The following is a 17892-nucleotide window of genomic DNA, read 5'->3' as shown; positions in this document are numbered from 1 at the left end:
TTTTTTTCGATTTCTGGACAAAAATAATTTTGGTAGTAATTTTGAAACTTTTTTGGGTGATTATTTTTTTGTAAGTTTTACTGTTGTTTCTCTTATTTTTTGTTTGCTCTTTGGTTTTTGTAAGTTTTCGTTGCGCTTTTTTGTGTGTTTTCTAAATGTTACCGGCCAAACCCGATCTTAGGACAAACTAGTTTTGCCCAGGCTAAATTAGATCAGGGACTACAGTATTACCCTCATCAGTCCAACTCCAGCTACGTAGTTCACAATATTGTTGCGTCCAACTTGTTTCCGCGTTGAACGGATATATTGGATCTACGCAGAACTAGTTTAGCCAAGGAAAAACTAGTTTGGTCTAAGATCGGGCTTGGCCGATAACATATACATACATACTTTCATTTTAATTGAAATAACTGTGTGCTTATATTAGAAGTAGTTATAACTACAATTTTGATTTTTATTTTCAATTACCTTTTTAACTACATAAATAGTATTAGGAATATTAAAAGGAAAAAATTGTTTGCAATATAAATAATAGATATAGTATTACATACTAGGTAGAAAAGAAAATAATCTCGCAACAAATATTAGAAATATGTATATATGTACAAATCAATGTATACATATGTTCATATATACTTATGTACAAGTACTTACATACATATGTACAGCTTTGTTTTCTCTCTTTTTTTTTACAAATTGGCGTAGTAAGGAAGCGATACGAGAGCCTCGGCTATGCGTGCGTATGTTATTAAGATTTTTTTAATTTTGCAAAGTTTTAGTAATGCAGGTTCTCTCCAGCAAGTTTAAAAATATTACATAAAATTTTTTCACAAAAAAAGTAATTTTGAAACTGTTTAACTTTTTTATTATTTAGATTTTTTTTTAATTTCGAAAACAAAATTATTTTTTTTTAATTCCGAAAAATTTTAATAATACAAGATCTCTCTGGCATGTTTTAAAAGGGAAATAAAAACTATTAAAAATTAGATGAAAAGTAATTTTGAAACTGTTTAATCTACTTTTTTAATTAAAAAAAAACAACCTTTGAAAAAATTATAAAAAATGTAAACAAATTTTAAAAAGAATAAAAAATTAATTTGTCAAATTAAGATTTTAAAATGCATGAGTTTCTGAACTTTAAATTTTTGCAGTATTAAAAAAAATTATTGCGTTTTAATAATTGTGGTTTATTGATTATCAGTATTTATGTATATAGGTAAAACTTTCGATAATTTCAAAAATAAATAAAGAGTTTAAGATGGAAGGCGGCGTATTCATAGTCAAAATTAAGTAAAAACTTAAGTTAGTTAGCATCTTTTGCCAAAAGCAAACCTAATTTTCTATCATATTGACTGTAAAAAATGCTGCTACTAATTTTATCATAATACTTTATTTCGACTATGAATATGCCAAAATTTTTTTCTTTCGCATATTCTACCTAAAAAAGAAACAAAAAAATCTAACCAAAATGAAAATGATGTTTTTTGAAAGTTTTTTAAGTCAAAAAATATTTATTTGCAATTTTTAAATATTTTGAAAATTTCCGAAAATTAATAGTTGCAATTTAAAAAAAATATAAACTTGGCGAATTTTTGTATTTCAACTATGAATATGCCCCAGTGTCTTCTCTTCTCTTCTTGTATATTTTTCTTAAAAAGTGTAACTAAAAATTCGTACCAAAATGAAAGTTGAAATTTTTTTAAGAAATCTATAACGAAAAATTATTTTTTTGCAATTTTCAAATATTTTGAAGCTTTTCGAAAATTAATACCTATATTATTTGGAAATATTAACTGCAATTTAAAAAAATATAAATTTAGCGAATTGGTCAAGCGTAGACACATGTGTGCCCCGGTTACGAAATTTTTTTAATTCTAAAGGCCTTTTTCCTACGTAAATTTTAAAATTAAATCAATTCAAGAAATCTTTCATTTTTAAAAACTGAAAATTTTCCGAAAATATATATTTTTTTAATATTAGTTTCCATAAAAAAAACGCGTATTATTTTAAAAAAATTTTTAATATGCTGAAGATTTCGACCATTAGATGCAAAAAAATGTGTTTTAATTAAAAAAGAAACGGAATTTTTTATCCAAGCGTGCACTCGTTAGCCGCACCTCGGCTTTCGTCGCTCCCTTTGCCGGCCAATTGTCGACTGCGTTGTTTTTTTATATTTCATTAATTTTTGTTTTTGGTTGACTAGTGCGTTATTTTTTTGTGTGAAAATGCGATTTTTAGCGTTTAATGTACACTTCAGTTCACATTTTAGTTTAACTATTATTACTTGCGGGGGATAACGAGGAGATGATTCCTAACTTTTTTCTAATACATATATGTACATATATTTATATAAACCAAGCGTTGTACTTGTATTCGCTTATATTTTTTTTTCGAAAAACCTTTAGGCTACTTCAGTTTGTATGTATTTACAAAAGTGCCAGAATGCACTTTAACCGCATTTACAATATTTGGTTTTGTGTGTGTGTGTGTGTGACCCGATTGTGCATTGATGTTTACAATTTTATATTAAAAAAATATTTTAATTAAATAAATAAATGTTTTTTCTCTTCACTTCTTAATGCTATAACTAAATGTCATTCAAGCGTGCTTGAATGCACATTTATGTGTGTGTGTGTGTGTGTTTTATTTATTTACTTTTATTTTCAAAATTAATTCAGTCTTTGGTATTATCACAACATTTGTTTATACGATTTGGGGGTTTTATTTGCGTTCGATGCAAAATATTTGAATATGAAAAACAAGTAAAAAAGTAACGAAATTAAATGATAAATTAAACAAGAACTGTAACGAAAATATTTAGGTGCTTTAAACGTTAGAGTAATTGTTAACAAAAAAAAAAATTAAATATAAAAAGGATTAACAAAAATGCGCAAAATTAAAATATTTAGTAGGAGTAAAATTTGAAGTTTGCGATATTTGCTATTTTAACTTCCTAGCTGTTTGGTTAATTAACGCGCGCGCGGCACTAAATTCGAGCGTACTTTCATTTGAAATATTTTTTCTTATTTTCTTCTATGCTAACTGCATTTTTGTTAATCTCTCTTGCTTGCTCAGCCAAACTTTTTCACTAAAACTTTTTACGAGTTATTTTGGTTTTTTTTTGCATCCTCTTCGCTTAAATTGTCCATAATCGCAAACAGACTTTTTACGACACGCCCAAATCGTACAACAACTGTTGTGCCACAACTTCGCTACGCTCCTCTACCAGCTGCCCGGTCATCGTGTTGATCAGATTGAAAACGATAGCGAAGACAGTGAAGGCGCTATAGACGCCCAACGCCAGCCACCAAATAAGATTCTCATAAGCGCGATGTTCGAAATTCTTCAGCACCAGTAGGCCGATGGTGAAGCCCGCCAGCGCACCGGTCATATGAGCGACATATGAGACTGGTGGGGGATCAAGATTGGGCCAAGTGCGATCGATGTGTGTCGGCTTGATCGCCGCGTCGGCATCGAGATATTGTGAGTATAGCGCATAACCCAGATCGCAAGAAACTGCAAGAGAGGAGAGAATAATAGAAAAAAGTGCGGAGATTAGCAGAAGTTTGTTTTGATTTGGGGTTCAGTTGCTTGAAGAAACTATATAGAAGTAAACAAAAAAACTAATATGGGGCACACTAAAGAGCTTGTGGAATGAAATGTGCCCGCTGATCAGTAGCCCGTTTCTGTAACTTTTCTCTACCGATTATTTCTCTACTGGTAGAGAAAATACGTGACTCTCACCTACTAGTTAGCAGTAGAGAACAGGGCGGCGAATTCATATCTCAATTCGCCTTGGTAGAGAATTGTTACAGAAACGAGCTACAGAAACCCAAAAAAGAAAAAACAAAAACATGTCAACGCAACTCGCACATTTCAACTACACGCGTTAGTAAATAAATCAAAAAAGCATAAATCGCTAGCACTAATACCCATTGGCCCATTAGCTTCGTAGCCCCTTTATTTATTGTAAGTGAGAAAAAGAAAATTAGTTTTCTAAACTCACCAAATATCAACACCGACAACAATTGCGCCACCGCATAACGCATCTGCCTGTAATTGAGTGTTATGTTGGCCAAGTGTGCGGCAAGCATTGCGTATACGCCACCGCTGGCGCCCACCAAATACACCTCCGAGTCGACTACGCTGGTGCCCAGCGAACCGGCAAAAACGCCCGCACAGTAAATGATCGCCACACGCGCTGAACCGTGCATCACCTCCAGCGGGATGCCGTAGAAGAGTTGAATGACCACATTGAAGCCCAAATGAAACCAGTTGGCATGTAGAAACATATAGGAGAGGAAACGCCACACTTGTAAACGACGATCGGGACGATAGATGAAAACCGAATCGGATGCGATGGGCATGTGTGGGATGAGTTGACGTGTTGTTGCCGTGCCCGGCACTGTGGCTGAGTCGTAAGCGAAAATTGCGATCTGTAAGGAGAAGAGAGCGAAGAGAGAAAGAGGATTAGCATGTGTGTGTTATGAGTATTGATAAGACATTTATTACAGCTAGCTAAGATATGAATTTAGTTAGAGTTTATTTGTAAGTATAACACTAAAGTTTCAATAATACGAGTATAAGTTAATTTTTTTATTGTAAGAATTGTACTGAAAGTAAAAAAGAAATCCTTAAAAAAAACTTTAAAAAGCTTTCGATTTATCTAAATTTACATTAATTTTTCAATATCCAACAAATAATTCAGAAATTTCGAGATCTAAATTTGTAGGATTTTCCGCTAATTTTTAGTACAAAATGCATTCAATTTTTGAATTTAATAAAGCAAAAACCGAAATTTTGAAATGCCGAAATCGGGCTTACGATCTCAAAATCCCGAAATTAATAAAACCCAAAATTTTGGGAAATCAATTTTAAGGTATTTCCTTAAATTCAAGCCCTGCATTTAATGATGTCAATACCGAAATTTTGGGATTTCGACATAATACTTAATCTATGTATCTCGAAATCCCGAAATTAGTAAATTTTTTTTTTTTTTAATTTTGAGTTTAAATTTAAATTTTTGAATTAAAGGAGGCTAGTCCCGAAATTTCGGTATTCCGAAACTGCATCAAAAATATCCAAAAACTTTAAGGTCTAAATTTATAAGAATTACCGAAAATATTATTCCTGCATTAAACCAATCCCGAAATTATACCCAAAATATTCCGAACTTTCAAAATTTATAGTATCCCTAAACTTCAGAGTCCTGATTTACATGAATTTCCTTAAATTTTGAGTACTACATTGAATTGCTGAATTAAACGAGGCCAATTCCGAAGTTTCGGCATTCCGAAATTATACTAAAAATATCGCAAAATGTCGAAAAACACATTCAGGTTCGCCAATTTTAACATCCCCCAAATTTTCTACCTCCCCTGCCAATTTTATGTCTTGCCAATGTTATTTAAGCATTTTCCTGTCCTGCCAACAACCGCGCTCAACTTTTTGCGTTGCTCATTACTCCTTCATAGTTTACGAATTTCACTGCTGATTAAAAAGTCAGCTAAAAGTCAAGTTTTTAAAACAACCATCAACTTGGCAAAGCAGCTACTTAATATAAAAAGAGAGGATTATGGTTTTTGCAGGCAGAAGTTGAGGTGAAATTCATTTATAGAGTTCCTGTCCGCAGAAAATTCACATAAATTTTCTTCACATTGTGCGTTCACTTGTCACAAATGCGTGCAATGCAGTGAAGTAAATTGAAAATGCACGCTACGGTAGTAGAAAAAGGAAGGTATTCGGTGCCAAAAAAGCCAATACATAGTTCAGAAATGCAGCGCAACGACCAAGGATATGCACTTTCAACGAAAAACATGTTTACTCGCACAGACCGAAAATTATGAAAAATGAATAACTAAAAATTATATAAAAAAAAAATTATAGTCACCAGATTATATTTTTGTTTACTCTTTCTTGTCTTTGTAGTCGAATGCTTGTCAACCAAAAAGTTGTTTTCCACTTGTCGAGTGTGCAGTACAAACGAAGCGAAGTTGGTAACGCAAGACAAATTGCTTATCAAAAAACTGCAGTAAAGTAGCAACGGCAATGCGCTCAAGCTTGGGAAGCTCTGGTTTTCCAGAAGTCAAAGTGCGGAATTTTTGTATATTTTTACAAAACATATTTAGCTTTATTAAAAAAAAATTGCAGAAAAATATTTTTTATAGCTAAAATAATTTCTTTTGCTGAACTTCCGCTAGGCATTAAATGACAACATTTTTAATGACAATGTTGAGCATAAAAAAATTTTCGTGCCATTATGTTCACAAAAATAGTCATTATGTCTGTTTCCACATGACATTTTTTGTAATTTCATTGCCTAGTGAAAATTCGGCATTAGTCTTCAAAATTGAAGTAATGCAGTATTTCCACTAGGTATTAATAAAATGAAAAAAGTTTCAATGACAAAATTGGGAATTTCATTAAATATTTAAAAAATGTTTTCTATAATTAAAGGACCTTTGATTAGTATTCAAAATTACTGTTATACCGCATTTCCACCAAGCATTAAATGACACAAGTTTTAGTGACAAAATTGCGCATTAAAAAAATTTAAACTCGATTCCAAAGAGTGTTTTTAAATCGCACAAATTCGTTGCAATTTCAATTCATATTGGAAATTCGGCAGAGCATTTAAATCGATTGTTTGATTTTCATGAAAACATTTGCAAAGTATGTCAAATTTATATAAAAAATTTAATAAGAGTTAGAAATGTTAATGTTACCCCAAAATTACTAAAAATTCAAATTCGTATGAAAATACTAGCATAAAAGATTTTTCTGAAGACAAATTTGTTTTTTGATATATGTGTTCAGCAAAAATATGTTTTTTTTTTTAACTTTATTAAATGTATTTTTTATTACTCAAAATAGAATATCAACTTTTTTACAAAAATATTTTGAGTCTCTTGAAATCACATATAAAATTATTAATTTTCAGCCAACGACCAAAAAAATACCCAAATCTTAAACATTGAACCTAAAATTAACGGATTTTGAAAAACAGCTGCTATGTGAAAACGTGCCATAAGTAAATTGTATTCCGCCATGTGTAAAAGTAAAATATTGAAGTTAGTCTTTAAAAATATGTATACAAAATAAATTTATTAAATAAAATAATTTTCTTTTTTTACATATTTTTAAAAATAATTTGCAACCCTTTAGCGTAGTAAGTTTCTCAAAAAATCTTATAACAGATTCTTAAAAAAAAGTCATGTGAAAAGGAATTAAAGAATATATTTTTATTCAGGCTGTGCAAAACTACGATTCAAAAAAAAAAACAAAAATTTCGAAAGCTACTAAGCAGAAGAAACCCAATTTTAATCCATTACGTGTAAACGTAGTATAAAACAGATTTAAAAAAGTTAACAGAAGAACACATAGTTAAAAAAGTGAACCCATCTGTCTAAATAGCGCAAATGTATTTAAAAAAAGATTTTAATTCATTAGGTGTAAACATAGTAAGATTTAAGAATAAATTGTAATCCACTGTGTGTAAAAATATCCTTTAGATCCGGCAGTTAGAAAAAAATCTTAAAAAAAACTTTGTGATTCTTAAAAATCGAATGCCATGCTTTGATCTAAGTGTTAATGCAGTATTGGAAGATTTAAAAATAAAAATTTCAATTCACTTTTTCGAATGAAAATTTATAAAAAAGAAAAATTTCATCCACTCAATGTAACGTAATGCGAGCCAGATTCTTATGAATTAAAAAAATTCAAACATATAACGCACAATAGATTTTGGAAATGCTGTTTAATTTAATTCTAGAAAATAAATATAAAATTTGAAAAACTAAATATTTTGTCTACTTAGTGTGAACGCAGTATTAGGAAGGTTCAAAAATTAACCTTTATTTTATGAAGTATTTAAAAAGAAGCTTTAGAAACTTTAAAGCTCTCCTTATGGTATAAGAATTATACAAAAATTTTGCAACGTAAAGGCTGGTAAAAACTCACAGTACCTTTTCTATTTTCATAACAACGACGCTTGGAATTTCGTGTGTGCAAGAAAGACTAATAAAATTGCTTTTGTGGTTGCGGCAAAAATTTTCGTTTGAATAAAAACGCTAGTTGCTGGGGTGCTTTTTGGAACCAAACGCAAAGGACTAACAAAAACTGCCAAAATACAGTGCTGTTCATTAAAGAGAGTACAAGCCATATGTACTTGGCATGGCAAATATGTATGTATGTAAATGTAATTTCGTATGCTATGTATAAAACATTCTTCGCTACAAAAATCCTTGCAAAACTCGAATGAATGAATTGTAGGGGCGATACATAAGCTAATGCAAACCTTTTCCTATGTTCTGCACATGTAAGCCGCAAAAATTTTGGAGAACAAAAAACTCTAGATGGACATGCAGCTGCAGTTATTTAGCAAAAAATAGAAATTGAAAATAAAAAAAGCACTCACTTAAAAAACGACAGCAATAAGAATCGAGTCAAATAAAAACTATGAGAGTGGCCAATCTATTAGGACAAACAAAAAAGCAAAACAATAAAACTAAAAACCTTCACAACAAAAAAAACGTGTATGCAATTTTTTATGTCCCCTTGCTTTTTACTGCCATTCGCCGCTCCCTTTGGCTGAGTCACAATTGTGTGTTTGCATTTTTAGCTTTTTTTTTCCTTTCTCTCACTCAATATCCTAGTATCCCTTTTGTTTTTGCTTGCCCATGCTGTCATGCATACGATTTTCCTGCTACTTCGAAATTTTTGATTTTGGCATATTTTGAAAGGTCCTTTCCTCCTTGTCTACATTCATTGTTCGCATAGCAAAATATATGTAGAAATAAAAACACAAAAAACAAAAAACTTTTATTGCCGAGTGAATTGTGAAAATAGAAAAGTTTTCGGAAGTACAGTAAAATAAAATTAAAAATGGCAGCGCATAAATTGCACAGAAAAAGGTAGCATAGTTTATAGATAAAAAAAAAGGCGGCAAGGCGCGTGAGAAACACATACACGCAGAATCAAGCTTACTAGACGGCGGCAGGAAGTGTGAGTGTTTTTTTTTTGCATACATCCAATGCCACTTTTGTGACATAGTCCAGCAAGCTGGGCCCACGAGGAGAGTACATATTTTCAAAAAAGTCCTCGTCGTAATCGTTGGTGATTTGCTTTTTTCAATTCGTTATGGAATCACAACTTTGTCTCGCCTTAGATATATAACGCTACCAGTTAAATGCATACATATGTATGTATGTATTTTTTGTTGTTGTATTTTTTGTAGTTGTATTTTTTGTAGTTGTATTTTCAGTAGTTGTAGCAGTGACATAGCAATCGTAGTAGTTCAAAGTTTATGCGACTAGCAGTGAACAATTGAAATACTTTTATGCTTTTAGTGTACATACATACATACATACATACATACATACAAATGTATGGAGCGCGCACCCAATCAGCTAACTGAATAACCACCCAGCCGAGTCGGCAGACTCGAACGTGCCACAGCCAAAGCTATGTAGAGTCAGAGTCCTAGTACATATACTACATATACATACATACATATATAGACCACAGCAGACAGTGTGTAATCGATTTTGGGGCGCCAGGCGACTCGTGCGCCATTTTTTTCCTTAGCTACAATTGTGTTGGCTTGTTACTTGGGTACGTGAAGCTAATATTGTTATTGTTGTTTCACTGACCGCCGTTGCCACAAGCTACGGAATACATATGTATGTATCTTCATATGTATATATGTATGTATGCATTAAGAGGTAAGTGTAGTTATAGTAAAAGAAAAACTACTTCCGTTTTTGTGTTGTGCCACTTAACATTGCCGCCGTTGCTGCTAACGCCATATTGATTGGTACGTACATAGCAGTTCGTCCTCGTGTTTGTATAAGCGCATTTACATACATACATACATATATGCACATTAGGATGCCTCGTGAGAAAAAAAATTGCCTTTATTAAATGGGAATTACAAAATTCATACAGCCCTATCGCCAATTCCATGTGAATAAATCGTTTCCATAATTTAACATGCAAAACAAAAACAAATTGGGAAAAATTTTGCTTTATAATTTTTGGGAATATTTGTTCATGTGAAATTCGCGGTAGGGCCGATTATATCGCACACGATCTTCAAAAGTGTCACAACTCAAAATTACACGTTCGTCAGAAATGCGAAAAACTATTTCTTAGTACATGCTAATCATATGGGCAAGGGAGACTTTACCTTAGGGGTTGTCAACAAATTATAACAAAAATTTGCTCCAGCTTTTGCTGAAAGCTAATTTAAAGCTCTGTGTACATTTTTAGTGCATATGTAATTTCAAAAATGCCAAATTCTGAGTTGTGCCAGTTTTGAAGATCGAGTGCGATATGACTCTTAAAATATTTCGGAAAATTTATATTTACGCAAGCTGGACTGATTTGAAAGTACACTATAAAACTTAGTTTCTTATAAATTTTTTATTTATTTTGTCAAAAAAAATGACTCAGATGGTAGCGTGTTTAAGCTTAAAAGGTCTACATGAAATGTTTAAAAATTTTATCAACCGAATCAAAATAAAGACATTTTTTTATTTTCAAATCGGTTGCTGGTCACTTATAACTTATTTTTTTTGAGTTATTTTGACAGAAGTCTGAAAATAGAAAAAGTTTTATAATTCCAATTTTGTTGTATGGACAGTGATGCACCCTAATATACCTACATACATACATAGATACCAGATACATGTGAGTGTATAAAATTTTATTTCTTGTATCTGTGCTAGACCATTTATTGGCTGTATAACTTTTTTATTTACAGCATAGGAGTCGTCTGCTGAAAAACTTTGTCACAGGAAGGCGCTGCAGGATTTTTATGAAAATTTATAGTGAAATAATAATTTCGGTTATTTTCTGTATTTATTTAATTTCTCACAGTTCGACGAGCACGATTTAACTTCGATACTAAGTATTTTATTTTTTATTTTTTTGACATGTAATTAATGTACAACGAATTCACTGAAAAAGTTTTGGCATATTTTATTTGTTTGCGAACAAATTTTATTTGGAAATCACGCGTTTGCGTGAATTTGTGGAAATTCCGTAAAATTAAAAATGCAATTAGCTGAAATTATGATTAATTAGAAGCAGCGAATTTGGCTCGATTTGAATTATGCGGAAAATTTAAAAATAAATAAAATAAATTTAGCGGAAAATTTGCGTATTTTTAGTAAAGTAAATAGCTAATGCGTTAAATTAATCAAATTGTTAAAATGTCCGATTTGGTTTATGGATTCCAATGAAATGCGAAAATTGTGTTGGTTGGAAACGAAAAAAGAAACCAAATAATGAATAGATACATATGTATATAATGATGTGTGTACATATGTTGATTAAGTGAACTTAAATATTTTATATTCCAAATTTGCTAAATCGCCCCACATATTTTTCGTGAAAATTTCCAACAATTTAAACAATTTCAATTAATTGTAATCAAACTATTTTATGAATAATTGAGCAAATTGTAAATGAAAACAAATCCATTCTATTTGGTGCGATGAACTGTTAAACAGCAAAGTTTTGGTTTTATTAAGCTTGATTCCCTTTTTTTTAATATTCTCGGTATACATACGTACATACGTATGTAATCTGATTTGCTTTTGAATAATTTTATTAATTTGCAAAATATTTATCTAATAAAAAATCTGTATAGTAAATAATTGAGTAGTACACAGTCAGTCATACCTACATAGTTTGTGATTTTTTACAGCAAAATGAGTAACAAATAAATTTTAGTTTGTGACGGTATTAGAAAAAATACAATGAACTAAAACTAAACAAAACGCAATAATCTAACAAAATATAAGAACATAAAAAATTAAAAAAAAAACAAGAACTAAAAAGGGCCAATAGCATTAAAATTAAAAGGTATAAATGTACAAAGAAAACTTAAATTAAACATAAAACTGGTACTACAAAATAAGTAAAGAAAATTAAGAATAACAAAATAAAGCAAGGTAAAATTAAAAAAATTTACCAAAATAAAATAAAATATAACAAAACAAAAAAATTAAAAAAAAAAACGAAAAAGAAAATAAACTTGGAATAGAAAATTATATAAATTAAACAAATAAAAAGTAAGATAGAAAATTAAATGGTATAAAACAATAGAAAAATAAAACAAAAGAAATTCTAATTAAATAGATTGTAAAGAATAAAACTAAAAAGTCTAATTAAATATACAAAATAAAAAGCTAACTTAAAATTAAAAAATTTAACGAAATGAAGAAAATAAAAATAAAATAGCAAAAAAATTTTAAAGAAAAAAATAATTAAAAATATTTCAAATAAATTAAAAGAATTTTCGCTGTCTACAAGAAAAATTTAGTAAAATTATACGAATAAAAACTAAATAGAATGTAAAAAATAACATAAAAATTAAATAAGGTAATATAATAAGATAAGGAAATGAAAAAAATTTAACAAAAAATATAGACTAAAAAAAATTTACAAAGTTTTTAAAAACAAAATAAAAACAAAAAAGATAGAATGAAATAAACAAAAAAATAAAAAAGGTTAATTTAAATAAAATACTGAATAAAGTAATGGCCGTTTTCTCAAAAAGGTTTTAAAATTTGTTCGCCCTTTAAACATAAATTTTGTTCTGAAAAAATGTGTTTAAAGAAAGGGCAGATAAATTTTAAAATCTACTTGAAAAAACAAATAAAAATAAAATAGAAAATAAAATTAAATGAGAAAATCAAAAAGAGATGTCTTACAAAATAAAAAGTATAAAAAAATAAAACGAATAAAAATAATAATAAGACATAAGTAATACTAATTTTATCTTAAAAAAATCAAGTGGAAATAATATGAGGCGTATTCTTGTTTTGGTACGATTCGAAACTTTTAAACCCAGCAGCTATATGCGCGGAGGCTAAAGCGCTGCGGACCAATTTTCGCATCTTTATAGCGTGGTCCAGATTCCGCTTTTTCAACTAGGGCATTGCTTCAAAGAAACTGCTTCTGAAAGGAATAAGTTTCCTTACTGCTGCGCATTTTTTCCGTTGATCTTTATGCCATTATTATACCCTCTATACTCTTAGATGGTTACGTCATTCTTGCTCGCATTCCTAATTCTTTAGCGTAAAACAATCTAATATGGAGACCCTTGACATCGCTAGACCTGGGAAAGAAATCCCCTATGCGACAGAGGCAGATTGTCTGACAGACCGTGTAATACGTGGACAAGAACAGTGAATCGGGAGGCAAAGCAGCTCGGGATAAGCTGAAAGGAGCTCAAAGCAATTGCCAGAAAGAGAACCAGATAACGCGCTGGAGTCTTTTATGCCCTCTTAGTACCAGTGAGCAGATAGTAGCTACATAAAGGTTCCAGAGTCGGTATGAGTCTAGCAGACTTGCTCTCAACTAGTTAAGCCAGCTTTCTTGTTATTTCCCTAGGTTGATTCCCTTCTCTGCCCGTGAGCTTCGCCCTGCTTGTTGCCTAACACATATGTATTCGACAGTGATTTTCTTTCTTAAGATGTAGACATAGGGTTTATGCTAAATAGATTCGCGCCAAGGATGAACCCCTTGCGCTGATGTTAGCTTAAGTGTGTCTAATGCCCTCAGAAGTACCCTACGTCAGCTATCGATTTCTTAAAGAAGTAACTTCTAACTAAAGTCGCCAATATGTAGTACTACTCATTCTAGTGAATGGCATGCTCACTGTCTTGCTGCTGAGCTGTTCCTTAAGGTGACAAAAAAGGGTTTCTCGATGGATTTCCTAGCCAACTTTTCCTCATAGAAAATGTTAAAATTCAGTTTTAAACTACAAACACTATATAGTATTAAAATTTCTGCACTCATCGCTGTTAAAACTTTTAGTATACATTTAAAAACAATACAAGAATTATGGAGTAATTGTATTCCAGCAGTGTTTTTGTGCATAAAGCCTTAAAACAATTTCTGGATACTTAGCGGAGAAGTATGACTAATCTCACAAAAATACATATAATTACAATATAGTTCGCTTACTTCATAAACTATTAGCTTCGCTGTCAATTTAATTAATTACTGTTTTTTTTTTTAGAAACTCACCTCAATGAGCGAGATCGCCAGCATGAAGAATGGCCAATGTAGCCTCAAATCATTCTTCAAGTACGCCGCTTCCGGATCCGCATTACAAGCGTATTTCTTCGTCTGTTGTTGTTGTTGTTGCTGATGCTGATGCTGATGTTGATGCCGCTGCTGATGGTGGTTTTCCTGCAGGTATTTTTGTTGCTGCTTTTGTTGCAATTTATGTTGTGCCTTCTCCATGTAAATGTGTTCACCGTGTCGCGTGCAGCAAGTGCTACTCGCTGTACTGCTATCGGTGTCGTAGGACGAGGACGAGGACGAGGCGGACAAAGCGGCTGTGGAAGACAGCGACGATGCCAGTGGTACCGTCACTGCTGCTGGAACAGTGGGTGTGTGGGTGTTTGTCGATGTAGGGCAGGATAATGATGTCGCTGCCGGCAATGGAATGTCAATAATGGTTGCTTCAATGGCGGGCAGTTTGTCGACGATAACAACAGTGTTTGCTGTTGGAGTTTGTTGCTGCAGTTCGTGTTGTTCAACAGCAGGGATGACCTCGTCAATGGAGTGCTTTTGCTGTTGTGGTTTTTGTTGTTGTTGTTGTTGCTGCTGCTCTTGCCATATTTGTGCCGCAAATTGCTCCATTTTCGTTTGGCTTTTTTTGTGTGTTTATTTTTCTTTAGTTTGGGTTTTTTTGCCTAGTCTTTATGCTTAAGTTTTTCTCGTCGTTTCGTTTCTTTGTTGAAAGATGTAAATGTTTGTTTTTCACAATTTTTCACGTGTTGTTGGCGCCGCTGTTGACCGGCGGTGTTTTTTGTTTGCCTTTCTTAATTTAGTTTTTTTTTGTGCGCTTCTCGTGAAGCTGCTACAACTTTCTTCTTAGCGGTTTTTTTCAGCTTCGCTTGTCGCCTTGTTCGCGCGTTTTGTTTATCTGCCAGACGTTAATTCACGCGGCGCTTGCCTCTTTTTTGTTCGCTTTTTTCGAACTAGCTGAAAGAATATAAGAGAAGAAAGAAAAATTAAAATCAGCTTGCAGTTAGCGGCAAGTGTGAGGAAAAAAGCGATGTATTAATGAACTGTGTTGCAGACTTTTGGCTGGATAGGTGATCGGCACTCTTTCGTTGTGTGGCCGTTCCGCCACTTCCGACATTGCATTGAAGCTCACGAAAAGTTTCAATCCGCAGCCAATCAATTGCGCTGATGATCAATATGCATAAACATTCAGTTGTCTATATGGCATACAGACAGAGGTGCAATTGAAATATGGCGCGAGTGTGAAAAACAGTATGCAGTGTTTTCAACACTCGAAAATCTTTTCTTTTGTTGGAAAATCTAGGCCAACTTGAAGATTTAAAGAAGTTTGGAGGTTTTAATGCGCTAGGTTTTGCTTTTTGTTGTTTATTTTTGTGGCAACCATGAGGAGACAAATTATTCGTAAATGTTCAATTAGACTTTTCAAATTTAAATTTTTCAATTATTAGTGTAATATATTTCTTTAATATGGCGGCAACTCTGGTGGGATTTTTTTTTTAATTATAATCTTTAGCTTGGCCTGTAGGGGTTTTTTAAACCAAAATGAATGCTATAATTTATCTATTGAAAAAATTAAAATTTGTATGTATGTTTGTTTTATTTTATTTAATGTTATGTAATTAAAAATCGTATGTTACGTTTACTTTATTTTTTGTTTTATTTTTATTTCTTTAAATTAATTGTTTTATTTTTATTTTAAATCTTCTCATACTTTGTAATAATCTGCTTTTTGGTTTTTAATTTTTTAAAATTTTATTCTTATTAATTTTATTTATGCGTATCGGTTTTCATTTCATTTTATTATTCTATTATTTTATTTTTATTGTATTTTATTAAATTTGGTTTTCTTTAATTTTAATTGCATTTTATTAAATGTTGCTTTGTTTTATTATATTTCATATTATTCATTTTAATTTTTATATTATTTTGTTTTGTTTTTAAATTTAATAATTTTTTATTTTAATGATTGTTTGTTATTTTTTCAATTTTATCAAATTTTTGGTTAAAAATACTTTATATAAATTATATTTTTATTTTATATATTTTTTGTTTTCAATTATTTTGTATAAGTAAAACTTAATCTAATTTTTGCTTGATTTAATTTAATTTAATTTTGTTTTATTTTATGATAGTTTATTTTTCTTTATTTAATTTAATTTTACTCTATTATATTTTATTTTTTGTTTCTTTTAATTTTTTATTTAAATGTATTTAATTTATTTTTTATTTATTTCAGTTTACTTTGTGTTGTTTCTATTTATTTTATGTTATTTTTTGTTTTATTAAATTAAATTAATTTTTTCAATTAATTTATTTTATTTTTTTCATTTTACATACTTTATTTAGGTGTAGTTTGTTTTGTTATTTTTAACTTATCTTATTTTGTTTTATTTGAATTCATTTAATTTAATTTAATTTAATTTTACTTTATTTTGGTTTAGTTTATTTTATTTTATTACATTTCATTTCGTTCTACTAGAGTTATTTATTAGTTTTGTAATTTACAGCTTTCATTTTGCCAATAAAATGAAATTACTATTCCCATAACTTCAGTATTTTTTCTCAGAAAATTTTCTTTAAATTGATGATTTTTTTTAACTCTTTTGTCTGCTGCTGGCAACTGTGCCTCCAAAAAATTTTAAAGGTTTTCTGCTGAAGTGCTTTCACATATTCAAGTAATAATTTTGAATTATTATTTGGTTTTCACAATATGTATGTATAAAAAATTATTTTATTTTTGATAATATAAATCAAATGACAAGTACATTTGTAAGCTAATTTCCAAAAAATTGCGTATCATTTGGTACCCATTTTGCGTTATCTGTCGACTGTAGTTGCCAAATTCCAGCAAACTAATGGCAACCCCGTTTCGTAAAAAAATTTTATGTTCCGAAAAAAATCGCTAAGCACCGTTAAATGGAAGCGCGTGTATTCAAACGCATAACAGTATGCCAGCTTATGTATGCATCTGCAACTAAAAAACATGATGAAAAAAAATAATAATTTCGAAAAATTTTATTATGTTTTTTTATTTGTAAAAGAAAATCCGCAGTTTTATTGCATCACTCTGTACATGCAAAACTACGTAAGTATGTATGTATTTCCATACAGTACAGTAAAAGTGCATTCGCGTGCACGGAAAAGAGTTAAGCAAGCGTTAGCTTGCACTCAAGAGGTACTCGCAAGTTGCAATATACCATTTATGTACTATACAGCAAACTGTAGTTTTCGTTGTTGTACCTTTTTTTTGTTAAATACTTTTAAACAACAAGGCTTTAAAGCAGTGGTCGGATTCGGTAAGTGAGACTGTGTACGTTAAATGCACTGCTCTTCGTATACGTGTGAAACACACATGTGCTGAGAGAGCGCTCACTGAACTATGGCTCGTCGACCACTGCCTAAAAGGCTTACTCAACGGTAACAACTTGAAGTGAGTTGTAGCAAGTTTTTAGGCGTTTACGCGTATTCCACTTAATGTTTGCACACATGAACACATTTTAGTAACAACCAGTGCATGCATATGTACATACATATATATGCACATTAATATGCATGCATGTGGTTGTGCGTGCGTATGCCTTTTACAAATTTTATGATTGTCGTGCCCTACATTCCAGCGTAATTACATACATACATAAAAATACATATGTATATAGGTAGAAAGAAGCATTTCAGCCAAGTACACTAACCCAACTTTACTGCCTACAAATTCAGGCATGTTGAGCTATGTAGTCCCTTGAGCTTTAGTTTCACAACAATAAGCGCACACCCTCGCAAGAGCAAACGTTATATTTGTTGTTGTTGTGCGTAATTTGAAATTTCCAGGAATAAATTTTAGATTAA

At 31.0% G+C, this 17892-nt stretch overlaps 1 protein-coding gene across 1 annotated transcript in view; it reads right to left on the bottom strand.

Annotated features, from left to right (window-relative positions):
- Positions 1-1547: 1547 nt before the first annotated feature.
- Positions 1548-17892, bottom strand: part of LOC118747340 (protein rhomboid-like) — a 32715-nt gene continuing 16370 nt past the window's right edge. The window contains exons 2-4 of the mRNA XM_036481385.1: positions 14041-15006; positions 4007-4436; positions 1548-3516 (exon numbers count right to left, since the gene is read on the bottom strand). Coding sequence (XP_036337278.1) covers positions 3167-3516; positions 4007-4436; positions 14041-14661 — 1401 coding nt within the window. The 5' untranslated portion in view covers positions 14662-15006 and the 3' untranslated portion in view covers positions 1548-3166. The remainder of the gene's footprint in view (positions 3517-4006; positions 4437-14040; positions 15007-17892) is intronic.

The sequence above is a fragment of the Rhagoletis pomonella genome, unplaced genomic scaffold, assembly GCF_013731165.1.
Source record: "Rhagoletis pomonella isolate Grant_MI unplaced genomic scaffold, Rhpom_1.0 Rhpom_scaffold_00011, whole genome shotgun sequence".
Classification (NCBI taxonomy): Eukaryota; Metazoa; Arthropoda; class Insecta; order Diptera; family Tephritidae; genus Rhagoletis; species Rhagoletis pomonella.
The sequence above is the reverse complement of the archived record's forward strand: the minus strand, read 5'-3'. Positions and strand labels throughout refer to the sequence as shown.